This window comes from Cricetulus griseus, chromosome 2 (assembly GCF_003668045.3).
Source record: "Cricetulus griseus strain 17A/GY chromosome 2, alternate assembly CriGri-PICRH-1.0, whole genome shotgun sequence".
Lineage (NCBI taxonomy): Eukaryota > Metazoa > Chordata > Mammalia > Rodentia > Cricetidae > Cricetulus > Cricetulus griseus.
The window spans coordinates 172143394-172166274 of record NC_048595.1 but is presented as its reverse complement, the minus strand read 5'-3'; the positions used below and the strand labels follow the sequence as shown (position 1 = coordinate 172166274).

Genomic DNA, 22881 nt, shown 5'->3' with positions numbered 1-22881 from the left:
AGCCTAATAGGCTTGATGTATGCCAGTGTGTGGGTCTCCGCACCTCACCATTTGCTCCTGCGTAATCTAAAATGGCAGCGCACCTGTCAGAATTCAATGTGAGCGAGGCTCCTTGGATATTTATAAAACACTAGAAAGACAAAACCGTACCAGCAAAAGATGGGTCTTTTTATTGCTCAGAAACAGGAGACTTTGCCAGCAGCGTTCCTATAAACTGAGCTACCAGGGAGTGGAGTTTGGTCAGGAAGGAGGCATCTGCACTCCTGCAGAGATGGCTGGCAAACGCCAAGTCGCAGGCCCAGGAATGGATTCAGGTTCCTTGAGAAAGCAGAGGTTCCCTGCAAGCATAAAGAGAGCTGGGGGTAGGGGAGAAGGAGGAGTTTGTCTTGCTACTTTGCAGCATTTTAGCGCAGCGCGCAAACACTCACTCCTTCCTAGCTGGAGCCTGGATATTTTTTTACATTCAGGTCTGGACACACCCGTCTTCTTTGGTAGCTATGCCCGTGGGCGCTGGTTTCATGTTTTGCTGCTTTAGAAAGTAAACGATCTCATGCGAAAAACGCTGCTGGGTAAATTCCAGCACTGGAGCCTAGATGGGCGTGGCCTGGCGCTGTCCATCACTCGGGCACCGCCCTCAGGCACCGCCCTCCCATAGGCCCAGTCCTTCTCCAGAGGGCCCCACCCGGCGCCGAGTTTGACGTCACTGTCTGCGCCGCTCGCCGTAGATACAGGAAGTGGGACCAAAACAAAGGATCGCTGGCTGGGAGCGGACCTCCTTGAGCCGGTGTCCCTGCTGCTTGCCGGGCCCACTCCGCCGAAGCCGCACGACCCTGTCCAACATGGAGAAACACTTGTTCAACCTGAAGTTCGCGGCCAAAGATCTGAACAGGAATGCCAAAAAATGCGACAAGGAGGAAAAGGCCGAAAAGGCCAAAATTAAAAAGGCCATTCAGAAGGGCAACATGGAAGTTGCAAGGATACACGCCGAAAATGCCATCCGCCAGAAGAACCAAGCGGTGAATTTCTTGAGAATGAGTGCGCGGGTGGATGCGGTGGCTGCCAGAGTCCAGACCGCGGTGACGATGGGCAAAGTGACCAAGTCCATGGCCGGTGTGGTTAAGTCGATGGATGCGACATTGAAAACCATGAATCTGGAGAAGATCTCTGCTTTGATGGACAAGTTCGAGCACCAGTTTGAGACCCTGGACGTCCAGACGCAGCAAATGGAAGACACGATGAGCAGTACGACGACCCTGACCACTCCCCAGAGCCAAGTGGATATGCTACTCCAGGAAATGGCAGACGAGGCGGGCCTCGACCTCAACATGGAGCTGCCGCAGGGCCAGACCGGTTCAGTGGGAACGAGCGTGGCTTCGGCTGAGCAGGATGAACTGTCCCAGAGACTGGCCCGCCTTCGGGATCAAGTCTGACTGCAGAACCAGCCCGAGGTTTCCTTTCGACGCGCTCTCTGTTTTAGAGAGGTGCCCTAGAATTGTGCCAGAATACCGAACAGTCGTCTTTCTAAAAACCTTTGAGTTTACAGCCTACTCCAGATAGGATAAGAAATTCCAGTTTTCCTCCACTTCTAACTGGATTTTAAAGTTCTTTTTTGCTTATGATGAGGTGTATTTTTTACAGCTGTTTTTTAACAGAACTGGTTAATTTGCTCTCTATGAATCTAGAAAAATTGGCAGAACTCTAGCCCTCATGTATTCCGTTTTCACTAAGAATTCCAGGTTGAAGTTTATTTTTAGTGTTGTTGATGATACATAGAGTGACAAGTGATGCAAAACATTAAATGAGGAGGAATGGGTACTTAGTTTATTTACAACTCTGTGAACACTGTGTTTGATTTATTCGGTGGAAAATACTCTTTCTGTACATCATTTGGTTTTCTTTGCTTTTGCTATCAAAGAAAGACTATAATTGATAATTTATTCTCATAACCTATACTAAAGTTACCTTAGAAGATTTTTGCAAAATATGCATTTTACATTCTGTAATGTAATAATGTAGTTTGGGTAACTGGGAGAAAATGCCACATAATTTGTTATCAGAAAAAATTAAATTTGTTCATTTATATTCTATTAAGAATTCTTAAGACTTAACATTTGATAATTTCTATTTTTTCTAATGAAAGTCAACCCTTTATAGACTTCTAATCAAAATAATGTTCATCAACATGGCAGTCCTGTTACATGCCTAGCATTGCCAAAGAACTGCTGATTTGGTCCTGGTAAATCCTGGGACTGTGTAATTATAGGTTTTGTTTTTATTTAATAACCAAAAATACAAATAAAATTAGAACAATATTTTTAAGTTCTAATTATTTGTATGTATGTTGTCTTAAAGCAACAACTCTTTTAAAACCTCAAAAAAATAAGTTAGTGCTATAGATCTGCCAAGTTTAAATGTACATTTAATCAGCTAGAAGTCTAGGACAAGGAAATGAGTTGGGATTAGAAGGAAAGAGACAGGCCAGAAACCTCCACCACCAGCCACCTTCCTTTTATTCTCTGGTATAAAACAAAGCAATTCCCACTTTCTTCTGGCCTCCAAACACGGAGAATAACTTGTGTTTGCTTGTCATATATATTAACCTAAGTTAAATACTTACAAAGTTTGTTTTATTTAATTTCCCCTTTTCCTGGTTTTTTTTTTCATTAAGAGAATTCTAGTGTTTCAGACAAGATGGAACCTCTGCAAAACTCTTTGAAAAATCCATTATTATAGTGTGGTTTCCATGTGAATGAGTGTTTAATGAAAAAAGTGCAAGCATATACAGATGAGTATTGACACTCTTGAGTTATCGAGTGTGTGTGTGTGTGTGTGTGTGTGTGTGTGTGTGTGTGTTTTTACAAGTCTGCTCTAAGGGACATGTTACTTGTCAGGTGTCCTTTAAAAGGACCCTTAGCAGATGACATGTCTTCTCATATACACAATTGTACTGTGTCAGGTGTGTATGAATACAACCTATGTCTTAATCCTTTAGACTGGAAAACATCGATTAATTACATTTAAGAAACAAGTGTATCTGGGCGTTGGTGGCACACACCTTTAACCCCAGCAATTGGGAGGCAGAGGCAGGCCGATCTCTGTGAGTTCCAGGACAGGCTCCAAAGCAATACAGAGAAACCCTGTCTCGGGGAAGAAAAAAAAATTAGCTTAGTATTGACTCCTTGGTAAATTGAAGACCCTTTTATACTGAAGATATTTCCATCAAAATATATTTTGTGAAATTGAACAATACTCTATATGCTTAAACTTTCTTAAAATATGTTCATTTCATACTACATAAATGTACATTTTTATGAATCATAAACATTATTTTCAAAAACACTACAGGCCCATGAATTATTTCCTCACTTTTAGAACTGGTGTAGTTTTAATTTTTAAGTCATGAAAACTGGATGAATATATTTTAAATGGCATATTATTACATTCCAGCATGGATCTCAGCATAGAGTGTATGCTTAGCGTCCATGAGACCCTGGACTAGATCCCTAGTACCACAAAAAGGGGGGACGGTAGGACAGGGCAGGAGAACTCAGAAGTAGATTTGGTTCAAAGATAATTGAACCTCAAAGTTGGCCTCAGTCCTGAATTCTTATCATGGTAACTTGGCATTTTCTTGAATATTGCTGGGAACCTTGATATTCTTACTCTGAATGAATGTTTTTTTTCATGGATACAATTTTTTTCTGAGCTGGATTTTAGAATGGGGGGAAAACAGACTGATGTGCAAACTCCTCTAGTAGTTTATTTTAGTGCCCCAGATGTGTGTAATCAGAGAACATTCTAACCAGAACTGTTCTTCCTACTGCTTTTGATTTGGGGGTTGAGGGAGGAACATGTGTAAGTACCAGCCTGGTCTGGTGACTTTATTAACCTTAATAGTCTGTAAGTACTCACTGTGAAGGATTTCTCTGCAATGCATACAACATCCTCCAGGGGGGTATATGCTGTCAAAACATAGCTCAAAACTACCAGCAAAACCTTCAACGAAGGGTACATTAAGCAAACTGGTGATGGACCTATTCCTTTCTTTTCTTTCTCTCTTCCACTACCTGGTCTAGTAAGCTATCTGCTCAGTTTCTCCAAGTTTGTTTTCTACAATTACATTGTCAGGCCAATAGGGAGCAGAATCAGACAAGATTTGGTCATGCAGTAGGCTCCTGGGAGTGTCTGAGAGATTCATGCAGTGACTACAGGCAGACAGTTTACACCAGTATAGTGAGCACAAACCAGAACCCTGGTATTCCCTTACCACGTGGATATTTTTATTCATCAGTATCTTTATCTTGTAGGTAAGTATCATGATTCGGAGGCATATTTCTTCCCTCAACAGTTATAGTGTGCTTTTTCTTTAACACAAAGAAATTATTTAGGGCTGGAGAGATGGCTTAGTGGTTAAGAGCACTGACTGACTGTTCTTCCAGAGGTCCTGAGTTCAATTCCCAGCAACCACATGGTGGCTCACAACCACCTTGAATAAGATTGGGTGCCCTCTGCTGGCCTGCAGGCAGAAGACTGTATACATAACAAATAAATCTTTAAAAAAAAAAAAAAAAGGAAGAAAGAAATTATTTAAAACGTGGATTAATGGCAGGTAGTTGGTGCTTTTCCTCAGGTTCAGCAGTCTAATTACATAGGATACCCAATAACCTGTCCATGACTATCCTTGTCCCAGCTTGTCCCCACTTCTTGATCATCTTCATGGCTACCAACTTTTGAGTTATTCTAGTGAAAACACTCCTGCCAGCACTCATGCCTTCAGCTGTAGCTGGAAAATAGTAAATCCAGATGGTAGGGCAGGGAGGCATTGTTTGTTTTATGTGCTGGGATTTAAACCCAGAGCCTCATACATACTACATGAGCATCTACCACTGAGCATATCCCCAGTCTCCCCCCACACATACACTTCTTACTTTGAGACATAATCTCACTAAGTTTCCAATCTGGCCTTGAACCCATTTTGTAGTTCAGGCAAGCCTTGATCTTGGAATTCCTCTGACACAGCCTCCCTAGTAACAAATTACAAACATATACACTAGGCCCATTCCTCCTTAGTATTCACAGCACAAGTGTTTTTGGGGTTTTGTTTGTTTGTTTTGTTTGTTTGCTTGTTTTTCAGTTGGAATTTTCTGTGGTTTTGCAGCTCTGTGTGGTGTTCTGAACTACAAAGGGACATTTGCAGGGGAAATTCTTAGATGGCCCAGTGTTCTCTGCTTCACATGAAACATCCCACTTAGGGACAATGTTACAACTCTTAAGAAAGCTTTCTAAACATTTTTCTGTAGGTACAAGCCCCAGCTTGAAGAGGTACTTCTGCAGGTTGCTTGGAACTCAACCAAGGGTCAGAGCTGGATGGAATTTTGGAAAGCACCTTGGAGAGGAAAGTGGGGGAAGACTGAGGCACCTTTGTCTCTTCATTGACATCTCAGGCTCACAACTTAGCTAGGCTTCAGGAAGCTTCCCCCTACTTCCCTCCCACCACTTCCTCTGGAAGGCAGTGTTTAATTACATCCCCTAAGATAGGTACTTTTTGTCAACCATATTTCACTCTTTCTACTTGTAGTAATTATCATCCAAGTATATTCACCCACATGCTCCACCCTGTGTGCACTGTTTTAAATTGGTCGCTTTCTAAGTTAACTGACTCTAGCAATCAGCTTTATGTTCAATTTTTAGCTCCTTCCAGCCCTTCCTGTCATGGATGTCTCTCAGTTGATGGAAGAGGGCATGTGTGTCCCTTCCATAGATGTCTCCTAAGGACTGGGCACTGCACTCAGTGCTGAGGATCCCAGAGTCTCTAAGACAAAGACCTGTGTTCTGGGTCCTACACTTTGACAGAAAAGATACAATGTCAGTGTTTGGCAAGTGCCCCTGGGACCTGGACAGGCAGGCCTTGTGACAATGGGAGCTATCTGAAACAGGGTCTTACTTCTGAGAACAGGAAGAAGAGGTGGCCTACTACGTAGGAACAGGAAAGACTTGAAAGATGACACCATGTTGACTCACCTGCCACACCCTACACAGGTCTGGCCATCCTGCCCATGAACTGAGGCTGAGAGCTGCTGCTGGCCTGTGCTGATGAAATCTGCGGATACTCCCTCACCTGCACGCACTCACACTCATCCTTCCATGACCCCACACCACTGTTCACACTGACATCCTCTCACGCACACAATCTTATTCTCACAGACACATGCAAACACAGATACAACATACAGTCATCCTGGTGCACACTCAGACTTTCATACACACATTTTTGCTCTTATTAGGAACGTTGTTGCTTTCTGTTTTCTATTAACACCTCAACTTCCTTTCCTTCCAGCTTGGCCATGGAGAAGAGTTTCACTCCCCCTCTCAGTTTCAGAGCAGCCACTTCTGCCAATCTTCCAGGACTGGAAAAGAGAGGAGGAGGAAGGAAAGCAGAGGTGAAAGAACAGAATATCAAAGTCAAACAGAATACAGGCCTTGGCCTCCCCTTGAGACAGATACACAGCAGCACCTAGACCTGTCCTCACTGTTCCTCCTGTGTAAATGCCCCCCATTGATGTAGCCAAGGCCCGTGGATAAAGGCCTAGAGAACCAGTCTGACCTTGTACTGGCTTTCCTTGCAGCTTCCTGGAGAGGATTGACAGTGTCAGTCTGGTTGATTACACACCCACAGACCAGGTATGTGAAAGTAAAGTCATTAGAAGCTTCCGAGATAGTCTTCCAAGAGCGTTCCACGGTGATTTAGAAGAGTCAGGGAAAACATGCTCGTAATCACTGTTTCTTCCACCTTGCCATGCTGCCCCTTGTGTTGGTCCTGCCACCAAGTTCTTCGCTCCCCAATCTCTTGCTGTGACGCCAATCAAATCCTCCTCAGTAAGGAAGGAGATCCCATGCAGAATGGGAGTGTGATTCCCAGGCTTCCTAGGACCATAAGTAAGAAAACCAAGCCTTCACTTCCCTGTGTAGTATTCTGGGACCCTTCTGCTTTGGACTCCATGCTTCAACCCCAGGTACCATGGTGCATCTCCAGGTGTGTCCCAAGTACGTCCCTTGGATTGAGCCAGAGAAAAAGAAGAAATGAATGGAGAGGAAGAGAGAAAAAATGAGCTAGTGAATTCCAACTGATATAGGAGGGTATTCACACAAACTAGCCCTCCTAACTTACCCCCAGCATTCGCAACCCCTGGAGGCCTGGGACTTGAATGACATGGAGGCTCTCTCTCCTCTGTATCCCCTAGAGATCAAAGCTTCTCTTTCTTTCTGAGGTCTCTGTCTCTAGAGCTGACTCAAAGAACTTAAAGCGATACTATTGTATGAGGCTCGTGGAGTTTCTGGGAAGAAAGAAACATTTTCTGTACCCCAGTAAATAACCCTTCACCCATGTTCCTGTAAGCAACCCTGATTAAACTCAGTAAATCACCAAAACTAAAAGAAAAAAGAAACTAGAAGGGACTAATTGGAAGGAGGAAGTGGCATCAGAAGAAGGGAAAAAAAAGAGCAATAGGAAAAAAGGAGCATGCTCAAAATAAATTCTATACATGTACAAAAATATACTACACAATTAACATGTGCTAATAAAAATATATCTTACCAGTGTAACCTGGACTCTCTAACATTAAGAGAGTGCAAAGGTGACCTACAGACATGGCTCAGCATTTAAGAGCACTGGGGGCTCTTCTAGAGGACCCAGGTTTAAATCCCAGCACCCACATGGCTGCTCATAACTGCCTGTAACTCCAGTTTAGGGGATCTGACACCTCACAAATACATGCAGGCAAAGCACAAATATATATGAAATAAAAATAAATAATTTTAAATAAATAAAAAATAAAACGGAAACATCAATCATCTCCCAAAGTAGCCCAATACAGGGAGATGTCAGCTTTTCCATGTCTTTGGGAATATATTAATCTTTGGTCTTGGAGAGAGCAGAACTATGCAAGGAAGTGACAACAAACCTACTAAAGTGAAGTAGCTTCCAGCCCTGAGATCCCTGACTTATAAATGAGAATTAAGCTTCCTACTGACCCTTCCCCATAGAGACTTCGAGTTGTAGCCACAGAGCATAGGCCAAGACTTTGTCCCTGAACACTGTGCAGTGATTTTTGAGTGTCATATAACAGCAAGACATGGGCTGAATCACTTCTTAAAAATCTTGAGAGGCATGCAAACCCAGTCACTGTGTGAAGGGCCAAACTGATTTAACTGTGGGGGGGGGGGTTTCTACATCTGCATTTTAATTACCCCTTTCTTTTATGATAGACCCTGTCATTTCTCAGTCACCACATTTATATCAGGGCACACCTTACTTCTCTCTCTTTGCCTCAGGACCTCCTCAGATGCAGAGTGCTGACATCAGGAATTTTTGAGACACGATTCCAAGTGGACAAAGTGAACTTTCAGTGAGTACATTGCTAAGAGTGTGTCCTGTGACAGGGATAGTGGTGGGAAGCCCAGCCTGGTGCCAGCCTCTGACCAGAATGGGAGCCATGAGGTTTTGGGACTAAATGGATTGGAATTGGGATTCAGGGCAGGCTGTGTGTGGCTGGACTCCAGTGGGGGTACTGAGAAGCTCACCCACGGGGAGGCACAGCTCCAGGAAAGGGGAGCACTGAGTGGGAGTGGTGAGAAGAGAGGTCAGGGTCCACCTGATGAGCTACAGAGAAACTTAGAAGACTGGGGGGGGGTGCACTTGAGCTAAACAAGTAGAGAGCCTCAGGGAAGGCTGTATCATCTCCTGCCAGGCACTCAACAGACACACATGGTAACTGGTGGGCTGTGGATGTAGCTGGATCAGAAGGAAACCCCACACTTTCCTGGGGGAGACAGTCTTCTGAAGCTGGGACACGTTATCATAAGGATCTGCCCCCACACAGACTAAGCATGCACTTGGTACAAGATGTGGTATGAAGCTGGGCGTTAGTGGCAAATGCCTTTAATCCCAGCACTCAGGAAGCAGAGGCAGGCAGATCTCTGTGAGTTGAAGGCCAGCCTGGTCTACAGAGCAAGTTCTAGGACAGTCTCCAAAAAAACAATACAGAGAAACCGTGTCTTGGGGGGAAAAAAAAGATGTGGTATGAACTAGAAACCACTGCATCTATTAGGCACCCACTGTATGTCCCTAGTCGCCATAGCATCCTTACTCTTAACTCCTATAAACACAGTGTAAAGTAAAAGAGGAAGAACTGACGCTGGGAGAGGCTGCATGACTTGTAGTTCAAGATTAAGGGCTAAGACACATAAACTGAAGCTGACCATTCTGACAATAAAGGAGAAGGGTAAAAACATGTGCCCTTTACCCCAGTTTCCCTGAATAACCAGAGTGCCTCTGTTTCTCTTCCATAGTATGTTTGACGTTGGTGGCCAGAGGGATGAGAGAAGAAAATGGATCCAGTGCTTTAATGGTGATTTGCATGCTCCGCAGAGGGCTGGATGCTGGCTCCCACCATGGTGTCTAGCTGTGTTTTAATCAAACTATATGCAAAGTATAACATAATATATATAACATGTAAAGTAAATAACCATATTCCTTCCTTAAACAAAAATCTCATAGAGAATTTAAGGTCCCACATCTCCAGTTACCTTTTGGTTAGACCCCTGGTCAAGTGCAGCAATGCCCAGCTGTGCATGTGGCTGATGTTCAAGTCATTCTAGATACAATCCCCAAATGACAGTGCCCAGGACCTTAGCAGTCGTAATCTCAGAAAAACTGACATTGTCCATCTAAAGTGTTTCCCTTTCCCTCTTTGCCCAACATAGATGTCACCGCCATCATTTATGTGGCAGCCTGCAGTAGCTACAACATGGTGATCCGGGAGGATAACAACACCAACAGACTGAGAGAGTCACTGGACCTGTTTGAGAGCATCTGGAATAACAGGTGAAAAGGAAATTCAGGCTCACCACTGGATCTCAGATCCTTTATTAAAAATACATCCAGAAGACTTCACCTGTTTTTGTTGTTGCTATTTCTGTTGTTAAAAGTGACCCCTTTAGCCAAGCGTGTCAGCACACATCTATACTCCCAGTGTTAGGAAGGCCAAACCAAGAGGATCAGAGTTCAAGGCCAGCCTGGGCTACATAGCTAGGCCTCATAAACAAAAAAATGTAAGGATGAGGAAATGGTTCATTGGGTGAAGTGCATGCCGTGCAAGCATGAGGACTTGAATTTGGATCTCCAGCACCCACAAAAAAAAAAAAAAAATACAACTGAACATCACTGTGAGCACCTGTAACCTAAAAACAAAGAGGAAGTGGAGACAAGCAGATCCATGGGGTTCGATGGCCAACCAGCCTAGCCAAAATGGCAAACTCCAGTTTCACACACACACACACACACACACACACACACACACACCTTCAATAAGACGGTCATCCTTCCAGTAGACAATATGGGAACTATTCTTTGATGGAGCTCTTCTAGGTGCTTGATTAGGACTATTTAAATCTGCTATAAAAGTCTCTGGTTATATCTGGAATTCAAAATTAGTTTTGTTGGTTTATTTTGATCAGGCATCTCCCTACATTAAGGCTGGCCTTAAACTGTCAATCCTCTAGCCCCAACCTCCTGAGTTACTGGGATTACAGGCATATGCCAATGTACCTGGTTGGTTGGTTGGTTGGTTGGTTGGTAGGTTGGTTGGTTTTAGAATGTTCACTGATAATTAGATGGCTTCTGTGATCCCTACAGCTCAAAGCCATACATAGCAAGCCATTTGATACTCCCAGAAACCCAAGGGGGCACAAGTGATTACGTCAGAAAGGAATTGTTCAACATACACTCCACTGTAGACTCATGCGGTTCAAAACCAGGTTCTCATAAGTTATTAAGGAAAAAAATCACTAAGGAATATAGAAAATAAAAGTTGATCTTAAAAATTATTTGTATGAGTCTGGAGAGATGGCTATGTGGTTAAAAGTACTAGATGCTCTTCCAAAGGACCCTGGAAGATTCCTAGCGCTCACATGGCTACCAGAAACTATAATTCTGGTCGTCGTAACTCCAATCCCATGGGATCTGACATCATTCACTGGCCTCAGCTGGCCCCAGGCATGCACAATGCACCAATAATACATGCAGACAAAACATTAATTCACATTAAATATTATTTTAAAATTTAAGGTTTGTATTGTTAAGTATCTTTCTGTCAAGTGTTCAAGTACCGTGCTCCTTTATGGTTCCAGTGTTAATGGGAAAGACTGCCACACATTCAACACTAGAAGACCCTCTCAAAGAAACAGGGGTGGATCAGGCACAAGGGATATAGCTTAACCGTGGTACAGCACTTGCCTGTGCACAGAGCCCTGGGTCTGATCCCCGATACTGAAAAAAATTATAATCTTGTCTTTATAAATATGCATGAAAGTAAAAAGTTGAGGCATAAAATCGTAGAACTAATAGTAATTATCATTTGATATAATGTATTTGATCATATGTATATCCAAGCTTGTTTGTATAGTATACAAAAATTACATAAGCAGAAGAAAAACAAAACTAATGCATCTGAGGGGAAAATGGGTTGCATTTACATTTGTGGTCAGAGTCCTATGGATTGATCCCTGGGACCCTGGAGGGCTTTGTTGTTTATTTGGCATCTAAGTTCCTTTTGGCTAGACTTCAGCTTTTCTTACCTCACCACCTCTGTTCCTGGGCCTTGGCCCTTAGCTTCTCATATAGCATTATGGGGAATTTAGTTCTGCCCCCCCCCACCCTTGTGCTAAGAGGAGGTGAAACAAAAGAAGACTGACTGCTAATTAAGCTCCTTGTGATTGACCATCCAGCCATTTGGTCCTTTAGCAACATTTTAACTTCTCCCGTTAGACCCCAAAGTTACATCACAAAAGTCCAAGTGTATTCATTACATGCCTAGCTCTCTGCTTTGTTACTGGTAAATGTATGTCCCCACAGAGGTTTATCAAGAAAAGAGTGACCTGATACGTTGGGGGGTAGTGGGGGACTTTGTCATTGCTGGTACAGAGAGTACAAATAATGGTTTATCAAATGATAGTGATTCGGCTTCCAGAAGATGCCACTGTTGGCCCACTCCCCCTCCACTTTTTTGTCTGTCTTGCAGAGCTAAGGGTGGGGGTGAAATCAGGTCCTCAGAGTGGGCAAGCACCTGCCACCAAGCTATCGTCTGAGCTTCCCTTTTAGCATCATTGTGACCGGTACTTTCACATGCTAGTATTGTGAAGCTGGTGTGGATTTTTTTTTTTTTTTTTTTTTTTTTTTTTGGTCTTTCTAGGTGGTTACGGACCATTTCTATCATCTTGTTCTTGAACAAACAAGATATGCTGGCAGAGAAGGTCTTGGCAGGGAAATCAAAAATCGAAGATTACTTCCCAGAGTATGCCAATTATACTGTCCCTGAAGATGGTAAGTTTTCAAAACTGTCTCACTTACAATTGAAGGATCCCACTGTCCTTTTCTCATAGTCCTGATCAGTAAATCAGAGATGTCTGGGGAATCTAAGGAATTGCCTCTGATTATTCCATCCTCTCTATGCTCCCCCGCCAAAGTACTAGGGTACAAGGTGAGTGACCCTGCGCAAAATGCTTAGGACCACAAGTGTCAGGGAGCTTAGAATGTTTTGGATTTTGAAATGTTTGCTTATCTGAGAGGTGTGACCCATATTTCTTTAAAAGCAAGACTCATTGAATGTTGGAATGTGTTTGTATGCACCTCAAATACGTAGCCTGAGGGTTTTGACTGACCTGCAACATGAAGCCAGCTGTGGAAGTTTCTATCTATGGTATGACGTCAGTATGGGAAGGTTAGCAGATGTGGGATATTTGAGATTTTATGTGTTCAGAATAGGAGTGTTTAGTCAGTATTTAAATGTCCTACTTGGGATTTTGCTTGTTAATGGTTCAGAGTTTGATTTTCTGTTGACGAGAGGTCACATAAGGAAGGGCTGTGTGTGTGAGTGACTATGTCATACTAGGTAAGTTCTCTCATACCACCAGCTGGATCTTTTGTGACACAGGCACATCATTCAAACCCCATACGGTAACCACAGGTGGTGGCTTCTGTTTTATTTTGTTTTGTTTCAATAGAACACTAGTTCTCAATCTATGGGTTATGACCCTTTGGGTTGCAGATCAGATACTTATATCACAATTCATAACAGTAGCAAAATTGCAGTTATGAAGTAGTAATGAAATAATCCTATGGTTGGGGGTCACCACAACATGAAGAACTGTATTAGGGTCACAGCATTAGGAAGGTTGAGAAGCACTGCCATAGAACAAGAGGTGCTCCAGGCCACATAGGTAGAGCTGTGAATGTAAGAAGACTTCCATCACCTGATATCCAAGCCTGTTCTGTCAACCACGCCTGTGGCTTATGGGGTCCTTGGTGGCAACACTTGTAGACCCCACGGGGTGACCAGCTACACCAGCCTCCAGAAATGGAGGGTCCAGTGCTAAGGTGAGGAAGCTAAACCAGAGCTTGTCATCCATGTCCCACTTGTGCTTAGTTGTTGATGTGTGTTGAGCCACTGGGCGTTTCTAGGAGTGATTTGCTAAAGGGAAAGTAACAGCACTTCTAAAAAATATGAGCCCACACCCCACAGTGTTGGTGCATGCCTTTAATCCCAGCACTCAGGAGGCAGAAGCAGGTGGATCTCTGTGCATTCGAGGCCAGCCTGGTCTACAAAGTGAGTGCCAGGACAGGCTCCAGGGATACAGAGAAACCCTGTCTCAAAAAAAAAAAAAAAAAAGGAAGCCCACCAGCCAGATAAAGCCAAACAAAAGGGGTGTGTTTCTAGAATCTAGAGTTGGGACTGCATTTCTTACCACTATCGAGGACAGGGAAACCTCAGACTTCTTTGCTCTTTGTGTTCCATTTTGTCTCCCCCACCCGACATAGGTAGGGCTGTGAATCCCAAAGCCCTGGCTTTAGTGCAGTCCTAGGAAAATCACAAGTGCCATGGGACCATTCCTTGTGAGAATCAGCAGATGCTGGGAATGGGCTGGGGGTACAGCCCCTGTTCTGTCGGACAGGCCCTCTGTTGTAACCTCAAGCCGCCTGTATGACCAGAGCATGTGCTGTTAAATTAGTAACCACCCATGGCTGCTGCCACTTTGTTTTATCTGGCTGGTGGGTTAGTTGAGAGGTTTGTTCTTGTTTTGTCTTTTTTGAGACAGCACCTTACCATACAGCTCTGGCTGTCCTGGAATTAACTATGTAGACCAGTCAGTCTATCCTTGAACTCACAGACACAAGCGTGCACACACACCCCTGCCCGCCTGCCCCTGCCTCCCCATTGCTGAAATTACAGAAGTGTACCACCACACTCAGCTACAGGCTCTTTTACAGTCAGGGCATATTCAGATCTCGCCTCACCATCTGGCTAGTTGCTGTCCCATGCTGAGCTAGGGCTCTTGGAAAAGCTATCCAAGCATGGTTTCAGTTGCTGTGGCTGGCTTCTCCATCTTCCCAAGTTGTCTTGTCCCTCTCCTCAGATACCACCTGTCTCTCACTGCCCCCTAGTCCAGCCAACAGCTGAGCTCTCCCTGTGGAGCCTTCTCCAAGCATCACCTCCCCAGGTATGGGCTCCACCTCTCTCCCTTCCCTTCAGCGACTCACAGTTTCCAGCTTAGCCTCGTGGCGATACATGCATGTGTGAGTGCATACATTGGTGCATGGTTTACTTGCCTTTCCTGAGCACTTGAGTTTTAGGCACAGCCATCTTTCTAAAGCACAGACACACCCTTCTGCCCTGTCAAAGACTACCAGCCCCAGTGGCACCTACTTTGCACAAGGAAGTGGAGCTTCCCAGCAAAGAAACACCGAAGGGATTCATTGTGACAGCTGAAGGGACCTTGGTTCCAGCCACAGTGCTGGGCCCAATGACTGAAACTCATCTGGTACCATGTGTCCAGTCTGTCTGTGAGTCCCAAGGCACCCATCCCTCCCTGGTATGGGTAGTGACTGCTGGTAGCCTGGACTCACCATCTAGCCTCAACTCTGACTTAGCCAACAAGAAAAGCAAGAATGTGTACATCTGTACAGCAGGGGTGAAAGGCACAGTAATTACACAGAATGAAAGAACTTCAGGCTGTGTAAAGTATAGGAAATGCAGAGACCATGCCAGAATCCTACTTGCTTGATTGGGAATGGGAAGAAAGGGCTGCAGACAGAAGCGAGGGTACTTCCAAAGGTATTGGATATATGGTTATTTTGATCACTCATTATTTTGTAATAGTGATAGTTTGATAAGCCAATACATGTTGAACTGTATCAAAGTGTACATTTGAAATGTGTACAGTCTAGGATCTGTAAGTTATCCCTCCATAAAACCAGTGCACAGTTCCCAGCAGTTGAATGTCCCGAGCATCTCTAGAGGAGGAGATGTCACTAGACCCTGAGGGTCCAGGACATACTTGGGTTGATAGTCAGAGGGTCTGCTGCAGTGGACTTCCAGGGCCCCCAACCTGAGTCTGTGCAGTGGCTAGAAGAGAGTCCTCTTACAAGACTGACTTAAAAGGTGGAGTATATCCCAAACAGCATAGCCTTCCTCTACCATATCTTGGAAGAGGAAGTGGAAGACGGAAAGGGCTCAGCTTGTCACAATTCAGTTAGATGCCTTCTTGAGCAGGTATTACTTGCCCTAACCTGTTTGTTTAGGTTGCTATAACAAAATCCCTTAGGCAGGGTGAGTGATAAACAACAAACTGTTCTGGAGGCTGAGAAATCCAGAAGCAAGGCACAGGACATTTGAGTCTGGTGAGGCCAACTCTCCCTTCATTGAGTTCTGTGTCCTCATCCGGTGGAAGACACCAACAAGCTCTTTGGGGTCTCTTGCATATGAGTGCTGTATCCCACTCATCATAGAGGAGCCCCTTATAATGGAGCCATCCCCACTTGCTGACATTTTGATGAGGAAGACAAGATGAGAACATATATGGCATGCAGACCAGAGGATTATGGGCATTTTCTCAGAGCTCTATCAGAATTACAAAGCTTTGGGAGAAGGAAAGGAACATTACCTTTAATTTTTGCCCTGTCATACATGTATGTTAATGCCATAAACATACACAGCCCTGTGTGTGTGGTTGGTTCCTTCTGTGTTGCAATACTTCTGTATCTTTGCTTCCTGCCAGCTAAATGAAATTTCATTTTTAATTTCAACAGCAACACCAGATGCGGGAGAAGACCCCAAAGTTACGAGAGCCAAGTTCTTTATCCGAGATCTGTTTTTGGTAAGCGATTCTCCTGCCCTTTTGTTTCCTTCCTTAACCTTACAGGTACCTTTTTCTCTCTCTCTCTCAGAAGTTTGCTAATTATCCCTTCATAATCTCCGTTTCCCAAAATCGTGAGCCCGTGAGCAGGAAGAGAGGAATCAGCCTCTTGTGCCTCAGCACACTGACTTTAGTGAGGTTAGGTCTCTCACCCAGTCAATTCTATAGAGCTTCTAGCACACCTGGAAGGGAGGAGCAGGTGACAGGGCCACACTCCATCCACCTGTGTCTTCCAAACAGAAGCAAGTCCTGCAGGGTCTAACGTGCACACATTCAAAACCTTGGTGTCTGCTGCCTCCACCCAAAAGCACAAGCAGGCTGGCGTGAAAATGAACTTGCCCAAATTCTGCCCCCTCCTTCTCTCAATTTGATCCCTCTCTCAACTTGCCACATTTGCTATGTACTTTTTTATTTGTTTGCTTTATTTTCCAGGACCTTATTTATATTAGGCAAGCATTATACCAAGAGCTGAATCCCAGTCCTTGATTTTTTTTTTTTTTTTTTGAGACGAAGTATGTGTAGTTCAGGCTGGCCACTAACTTGCATTCCTCCTACCTCTGCTTCTGGGATTATAGGTGCATGTCAGCTTTTGTTGTCATTGTTTTGGAACAACCTACTGTGTATAGCTGGCTATGAGCTTTTTACTAGTTTAAAACTGAGAAATGCCAAGACATTCCCAAGGTATGTTCCTATTAAGTCTCCATGTGCCGTACAGATACTGACAGCTGCCCACTTCTGGACAGATGGGAATCTTGGCTCAGTCAGTGCAGAGATGGGCCACTACCTTCCCATTTACCTTTCCTGTGTCCCCTTAGCACCGTGCAACTAGAATGGGTCCCCTCTCAAGAACACTATGGTAAGTTAGAAAGTAACTATGAAGGTACCAGGTTCCCTGTCAGGATGTGGCTCAATGACACAGCACTAAACACAGCATGCATGGAGCTCTGTGCTTCAATCAAGTCCCTAGAGAGGAGCAAAAGTCTCCCAAGAGGTGAAGGACAGCATGGGAAAGCTCCTACAGCTGAATTGGAGCCCTGCCAAGTTCAACAGTGAGCCATTTTCTCTGTGGTTGGACTCTCAGGGCCTTTGCCCATTTACAGCCTCATGCCTGCTATACAAAGACTACCATTGAGATACATGCCAATTCTGTTTTCAAATTGCCCCATCTCACCTTGAACTTGAGGACAGTAGTTCTAAGCCACCATACATAGCTTAGAAATCATTTCAGTAAAGGAATGTATGTATTTCATAGTAAGTCAACATGTTTCTCTCTCTCTCTCTCTCTCTCTCTCTCTCTCTCTCTCTCTCTCTCTCTCTCTCTCTCTCTCTCTCACACACACACACACACACACACACACACATCCCAATCACAGTTTCCCCTCCCTCCACTCCTCCATCCTTTCTATTCAGAAAAGAGCAGGCCTCCCAGGGATATCAATCAAACATGGCAATGCAAGATATAATAAGTCTAGGCACAAACCCTCATACGAAGGCTGAGCAACGCAACGCAGTAGTAGGAAAAGGGTCCCAAGAGCAGACAAAAGAGTCAGAGATACCTCCTCACACCCCCACTGTTAGGAGTCCCACACGAACACCAAGCTACACATCCAATAACATGTGTGCAGAGAACCTAGCTCAGACCCATTCAGGCTCCCTGATTGTCACTTCAATCTCTGTGAGCCCCTTTGAGCCCTGCTTAGTTAATTCTGTGGACCATGTTCTGTGATGGTCTCTACCCCTCTGGCTCCTATAGTCCTCCCTCCCCTTCCTCTGCAGGCTTCCCCTTGTGGCTGCAGACCTCTGCATCTGCTCCCATCAATTGTTGGACGAAGTCTCTCTGATAACTATTAGGCTAGACACCAGAATCATTGACACCATACCCATCTGGGAGATCTGTTAGGCCATTAAAATAGAACCACATTTTTAAATCCATAAAATGCATTTTAGCAGCAACTAAAAGTTAACTAACCATGCCAATGTTGGGGTGACAGGAACATAATACCATGTCCAGGTTTGTGGGATGCTGGTAAAAGTCCTCATTGCACAGTAGGGAAACTCTGTGTCAACTGAGCTACACCTCTGTCTTAACACTCAGAATCATGGCAGTCTTGACAGACGCAGTCGAAAGTTTTCATACCTCTCCCCAAACCTCAGGAGCAGGCCACGGTCACACAGAACTATCCAGATCTTTCCATGTAGCTCTATCTGGCCCGGAACTGGCTACATAGTCCAGGCTGTCCTCATACCAGGCATGGCTACCATACCTGGCTTTCCCAGTTCAAATGATGAATTCATTTCTTTTCTTTTATGAAAATAAGTGGATGAATCAGGTTCAATGAGAGATGTAGGATGTTTGAAGTTTGAAAATTCAATCAAATGATGACTTGCTCCCTAAGTGTACGTTGCTCCAAACAGGGGCAAACCAATCAATTACAAAAGAAAACCTGTTTCTGTCCATTCTGTACATATTTGTTCTTGCCAATACCCCACCTGGTACTTCAGGGCCAAAAGACATTCATTTCAGTGTCCTTAAGCACAAAAAAAGAAAAACTAGGCCAGGACCATAGCTCAGTGGTAGAATACTTTGCCTGCCTTGCAATGACTAAGGCTCTGGGTTCCATCATCAGCAACAAACACACTCAGCAGGGAAGCTAGCATCCATTCTGAGCCCTCTGAGGCATTTCATAACCAGATGAACACTTCCCCAAGACCCTTGCTGTAGTCCTAACAGCTCCCTGAAAGCTGTGTCCCAGGATCCTTTGTAGATAAAGGATGTTTGACAGGAAACCCTGGGATCCTTCCCATGGCCACATGTAGCTAGAAAGTTGTATATGATTCTGCTGGGGCTTTGGGGGCTGCCAAGGTGACATCATCCCACAGCCTAGAGGCCTAGCCAATAGAAATGCTTCCTCACAGCTCTGGATGCTGATGTTTTAAGTGAGGTGCCAACAGAGGACCTAATCCTGAGGCTGTTCTTCTTGGCTCATGGATGGCAACCCCACTTTGTGTCTCCATGATCAGCATCTACATGTCTGTGCCCTGACCTCCTCCCCTTACAGGGACACCAGCTATGTTGGACTCAAGCTCAAGCTAAAGACTTTAAACACATTTGTCTCTTTAAAGATCTTGTCACCAAATGCAGGTACATCCTGAGATGCAGGCCCTGGAGAGTTCAGATCCAACATAGAAGTTTCTAGATACAATTCAGCTCTGCCTTTCTCTAGTCTGTCCAAGGAAGCTTCACAGATAGACGATGCTCTTAATCTTGTGCTTCCCACAGTTGACAGCAAAGATCTCCAAGACACACACACGCACACACACACACACACACACACAGCAACATTCCACTGTCAGCCAAGGTTACCTGTGGAGAATGCAGAAGTATAACTGAAATACAGCCCCATCACATGTGGATACTTAAATTAGTTGTGTCAGGTGGCACAGGAGTTGCATGGTGAGGAAGAAGGATAGCTATAGCTCTAGAGTTCAAGGCCGGTGTAGGCAATATAGCAAGAACCTTCCACAAAATACAAAAATTAAAACTGAGTTAGAAATCAGTTTCTACTCCCTTCCCCAATGCCATGCACTAGTTACACTAGCTTCCACATATACAGGCAGAATATATTTCTGCTAGCAGAGTTCTGCCCACCAGGGCAACACAGACAAATGCTGGAAATTTCCATTCCAAAGCCTGTACTATGTCTCAACTCAGATTCGGTGCCCATGGCTGAGGCCAGCTTAACTCTCTCCCGGGACAGGCTGGGTACCTAGACCGTTTGTGAAAGTCAGTCAGCTGAAGTCCTTTCTAGTCCCTATAGAGTGTCCCCTGCACTGGGCCTTGTCATCCTGACCATAATGTTCTTTTTACAGAGGATCAGCACAGCCACAGGCGATGGCAAACATTACTGCTACCCCCACTTCACCTGCGCCGTGGACACAGAGAACATCCGCAGAGTGTTCAACGACTGTCGTGACATCATCCAGAGGATGCACCTCAAGCAGTACGAACTCTTGTGAGGGCCGCCTCTCCTCCCTCTTGGTACCCTACGAGGCAGTGTATCTCCCTAGCCTGCGTGTCTGTCCACCCCGAGCCATGGTAGGGCGTAGTGAGTGTTTAGTGGCACCAGGCTGCCATCTGTCCTGTCCTAGGTATGCCTACATATGACCACCAAGCCTCTGGCTACCTCTGTCCCCCAGGGTTTGGTTTCTGTAGCTTTTGTTTTTCACTGGATTAAACATCCCCCACTACCAATTTGTATCACGGCAAAGCCACCAACTCTCATGTGGGTGATACTGCAGTGAAGTGTCTCTGAGTGGGAACCTGTTTATTTTTTTGATTGAACAGGTCATGGGCTGACTTGTCAAAGACAAGCATGGTAAATAAGGGAAATACATTGTTTCAAGTTATCAAGCATGATCACAAAACTGTGGACAGTGCCATGCACTGCCGCTCTTTCTGGTTTTCCCTTTATGAAACATCAGGCTAAAGCGGGTAGCTGCCTGTTCTTGATCTGCATTGACCCAAGGCTTAGAGTAGACCCAAGCCAGCAACAGAGAAAGAGGAACTCTTTTCGGCCACAGTTGCAGTGGCTGTAAGCCTCAGGCATTTTGAGTGCTTCTTAGAGCCTTTTACATTTAGGCAGAAAACCTATCATATTCACTACTGCAAATTGTGTCCTGTCTATACACAAGGTGTCCCGACACCTCTGTGACAGCTGGACATGGTCTTTCCTAGCTTCTTTTTGTTGTTGCTTTACTAGACTGTACAGGCCACAAAATGTAATACTCTTTTATATGACTACTAACAAAACCTCCTTGTAGAGTTCTGTGCCTTGGCGATGGCCACCCCTGTAAGGGGTTATGTCCCAGTGTGCCAGGCAGCTTGCAGTCCACCCAGCCTGCTGGGTACTTCACAGTGGGGAGTCGGTGGAATTTGTTCATCTTAGGATATTTTTATCAGGTTGGTATTTATTTAAGATCATTGATTTCCCAAATCATCCACTTTACCAGCCATGCCATCCCCACACTGGAACTGTCACAGTCACCTGCTTTTACTGTTCTGAACCTCAGCTGCTGCAAACGCTGGGACAACCAAGGCATAAATTACAATCCACTCTTTTTCTTTCGGGTACCAAGAGTTTTCTTTTCCCCACTCCAAGATGAAATGTTTCTGATGACTCCTTCAGGTTCCCTGGACAGGAGCAGACCTACCATCCCATAGTTAAGTTCTACACACAGTCCCTACACACCTGAGGAAAGCAAGGTAGTGTCAATGTTGTAAAGGAATGAGGACAATAAGGACTGAATCATCGGAAAATAAAATCCCACAAAGCTACTTATTATCTTATTTATCTGCATTGCTAGGGATGAGCCCAGCACCACTACATGCTAGGCAAGCACTCTACCGTTAATCCTTATCCACAGCCATAATCCCAGCCTCACAAAAAATATATGGCTGTTCCTCACATGTGCAAGATCTGCAATGCAACCCCCGAGTTACAGTAGAACACCTAGAAAATAACACTTGCTGCATCAGTGCACTGCTCATTCTGTGTACAGCCAAAGCTTTGTGGATACTTCTCTTAGGCTTAGAGTTACCCGTAAAGATGTCCAAAGTTAAATTTTCATCAGTAGGAACACAGAGGAGTGACAGCCTGCATTACTTGCTCATCTACTTCTTATTGTTTTGAGTTTGTCCAATAGAGGTCGGCACTGTGTAATGTTTTATAAATTCATCCTGGCTGAGATGCTCTTCCGTGGAAGGATGGCAGCCTCTGCCAGGACAGCACATCCCTTGGTTCATCAACACTGTCTCCTTGTACCATTCTCCACCATTGCACAAAACTTCCATGTGAACCCACCCATGAAAGTGACTCAGTTCCCCCTGCCCTTTCAAAGCAAGAAAAACTTACACAAAGGGAAGCTTTATACTACTGTCTGCATTATTACTCAACAGGTCCCTGTTACTAAAGGACTGTTTGAAAGTTTTGCAGGGGCTGAATATACAGCCCTGATGGAGCACACCTGAGCTCAATCAGAACAAAGGAAATATAAATATTAAAATTGGATCATTAAAAAAGATCCAGACTCCTTTGGGGAAAAATATTTTATCTGACAAAATTATTACACCATTTATTATTGAATTCAAATATCCATGTCCTCCATTTTATTTTCAAGTTTAATCAACAGGCATTGAATTCAGATGTGACATGGTCTCCTAGAGAGAAAATTACACTTAACTAAAAATCGGATTCCATTAGCACAGAAACACATGAGCCTTTGACAAACATGTTCCTGCACATTGACTCTGTACTTTTGAGCATACAGCTTCATGATCTATAAGAAATTGAGAGCCACTCCATAGAGGGACAGAGAAAATCCACCTTTTAGGTACACACACAGCCTCAAGTGTGTACCAAAGCTGCTGGGTCCTCCCTGGGGAAGCAAGGGCTGTGTGTTGTGCATGCGAGTGACAGTGTCAGTTATATTTATATACTTGTACAGATGCAACCTTTGATTATACATATATTTGATAAAACAAAAAGACGAATTTGTTGTACACATTCCATTTTTTTATAGCATGAGAATAGGACAGTCAACTGTTTATTCTGCAATCACTGGCATTGATAATTC

The 22881-nt window shown here is 44.3% G+C and overlaps 2 protein-coding genes across 3 annotated transcripts in view; both read left to right on the top strand.

The window, feature by feature from the left end:
• Gnal (G protein subunit alpha L) overlaps nucleotides 1–22368 on the top strand; it is a 118208-nt gene extending 95840 nt beyond the window's left edge. For both annotated transcript variants that reach the window (XM_027402707.2, XM_027402708.2), the window contains exons 6-12: nucleotides 6627–6681; nucleotides 8332–8405; nucleotides 9349–9407; nucleotides 9763–9883; nucleotides 12249–12379; nucleotides 16142–16209; nucleotides 20119–22368. In XM_027402707.2, coding sequence (XP_027258508.1) covers nucleotides 6627–6681; nucleotides 8332–8405; nucleotides 9349–9407; nucleotides 9763–9883; nucleotides 12249–12379; nucleotides 16142–16209; nucleotides 20119–20265 — 655 coding nt within the window. In that variant the 3' untranslated portion in view covers nucleotides 20266–22368. The remainder of the gene's footprint in view (nucleotides 1–6626; nucleotides 6682–8331; nucleotides 8406–9348; nucleotides 9408–9762; nucleotides 9884–12248; nucleotides 12380–16141; nucleotides 16210–20118) is intronic.
• On the top strand, nucleotides 710–3339 carry Chmp1b (charged multivesicular body protein 1B). Its single transcript, XM_027402709.2, has one exon. It carries the CDS (start codon nucleotides 840–842, stop codon nucleotides 1428–1430), a length of 591 nt encoding a protein of 196 aa, XP_027258510.1. The 5' UTR covers nucleotides 710–839; the 3' UTR covers nucleotides 1431–3339.
• Nucleotides 22369–22881: the final 513 nt, after the last annotated feature.

Excerpts from the sequence above, each read along its gene's own strand:
- Chmp1b (XM_027402709.2), top strand. The coding sequence starts at position 840 with ATGGAGAAACACTTGTTCAACCTGAAGTTCGCGGCCAAAGATCTGAAC.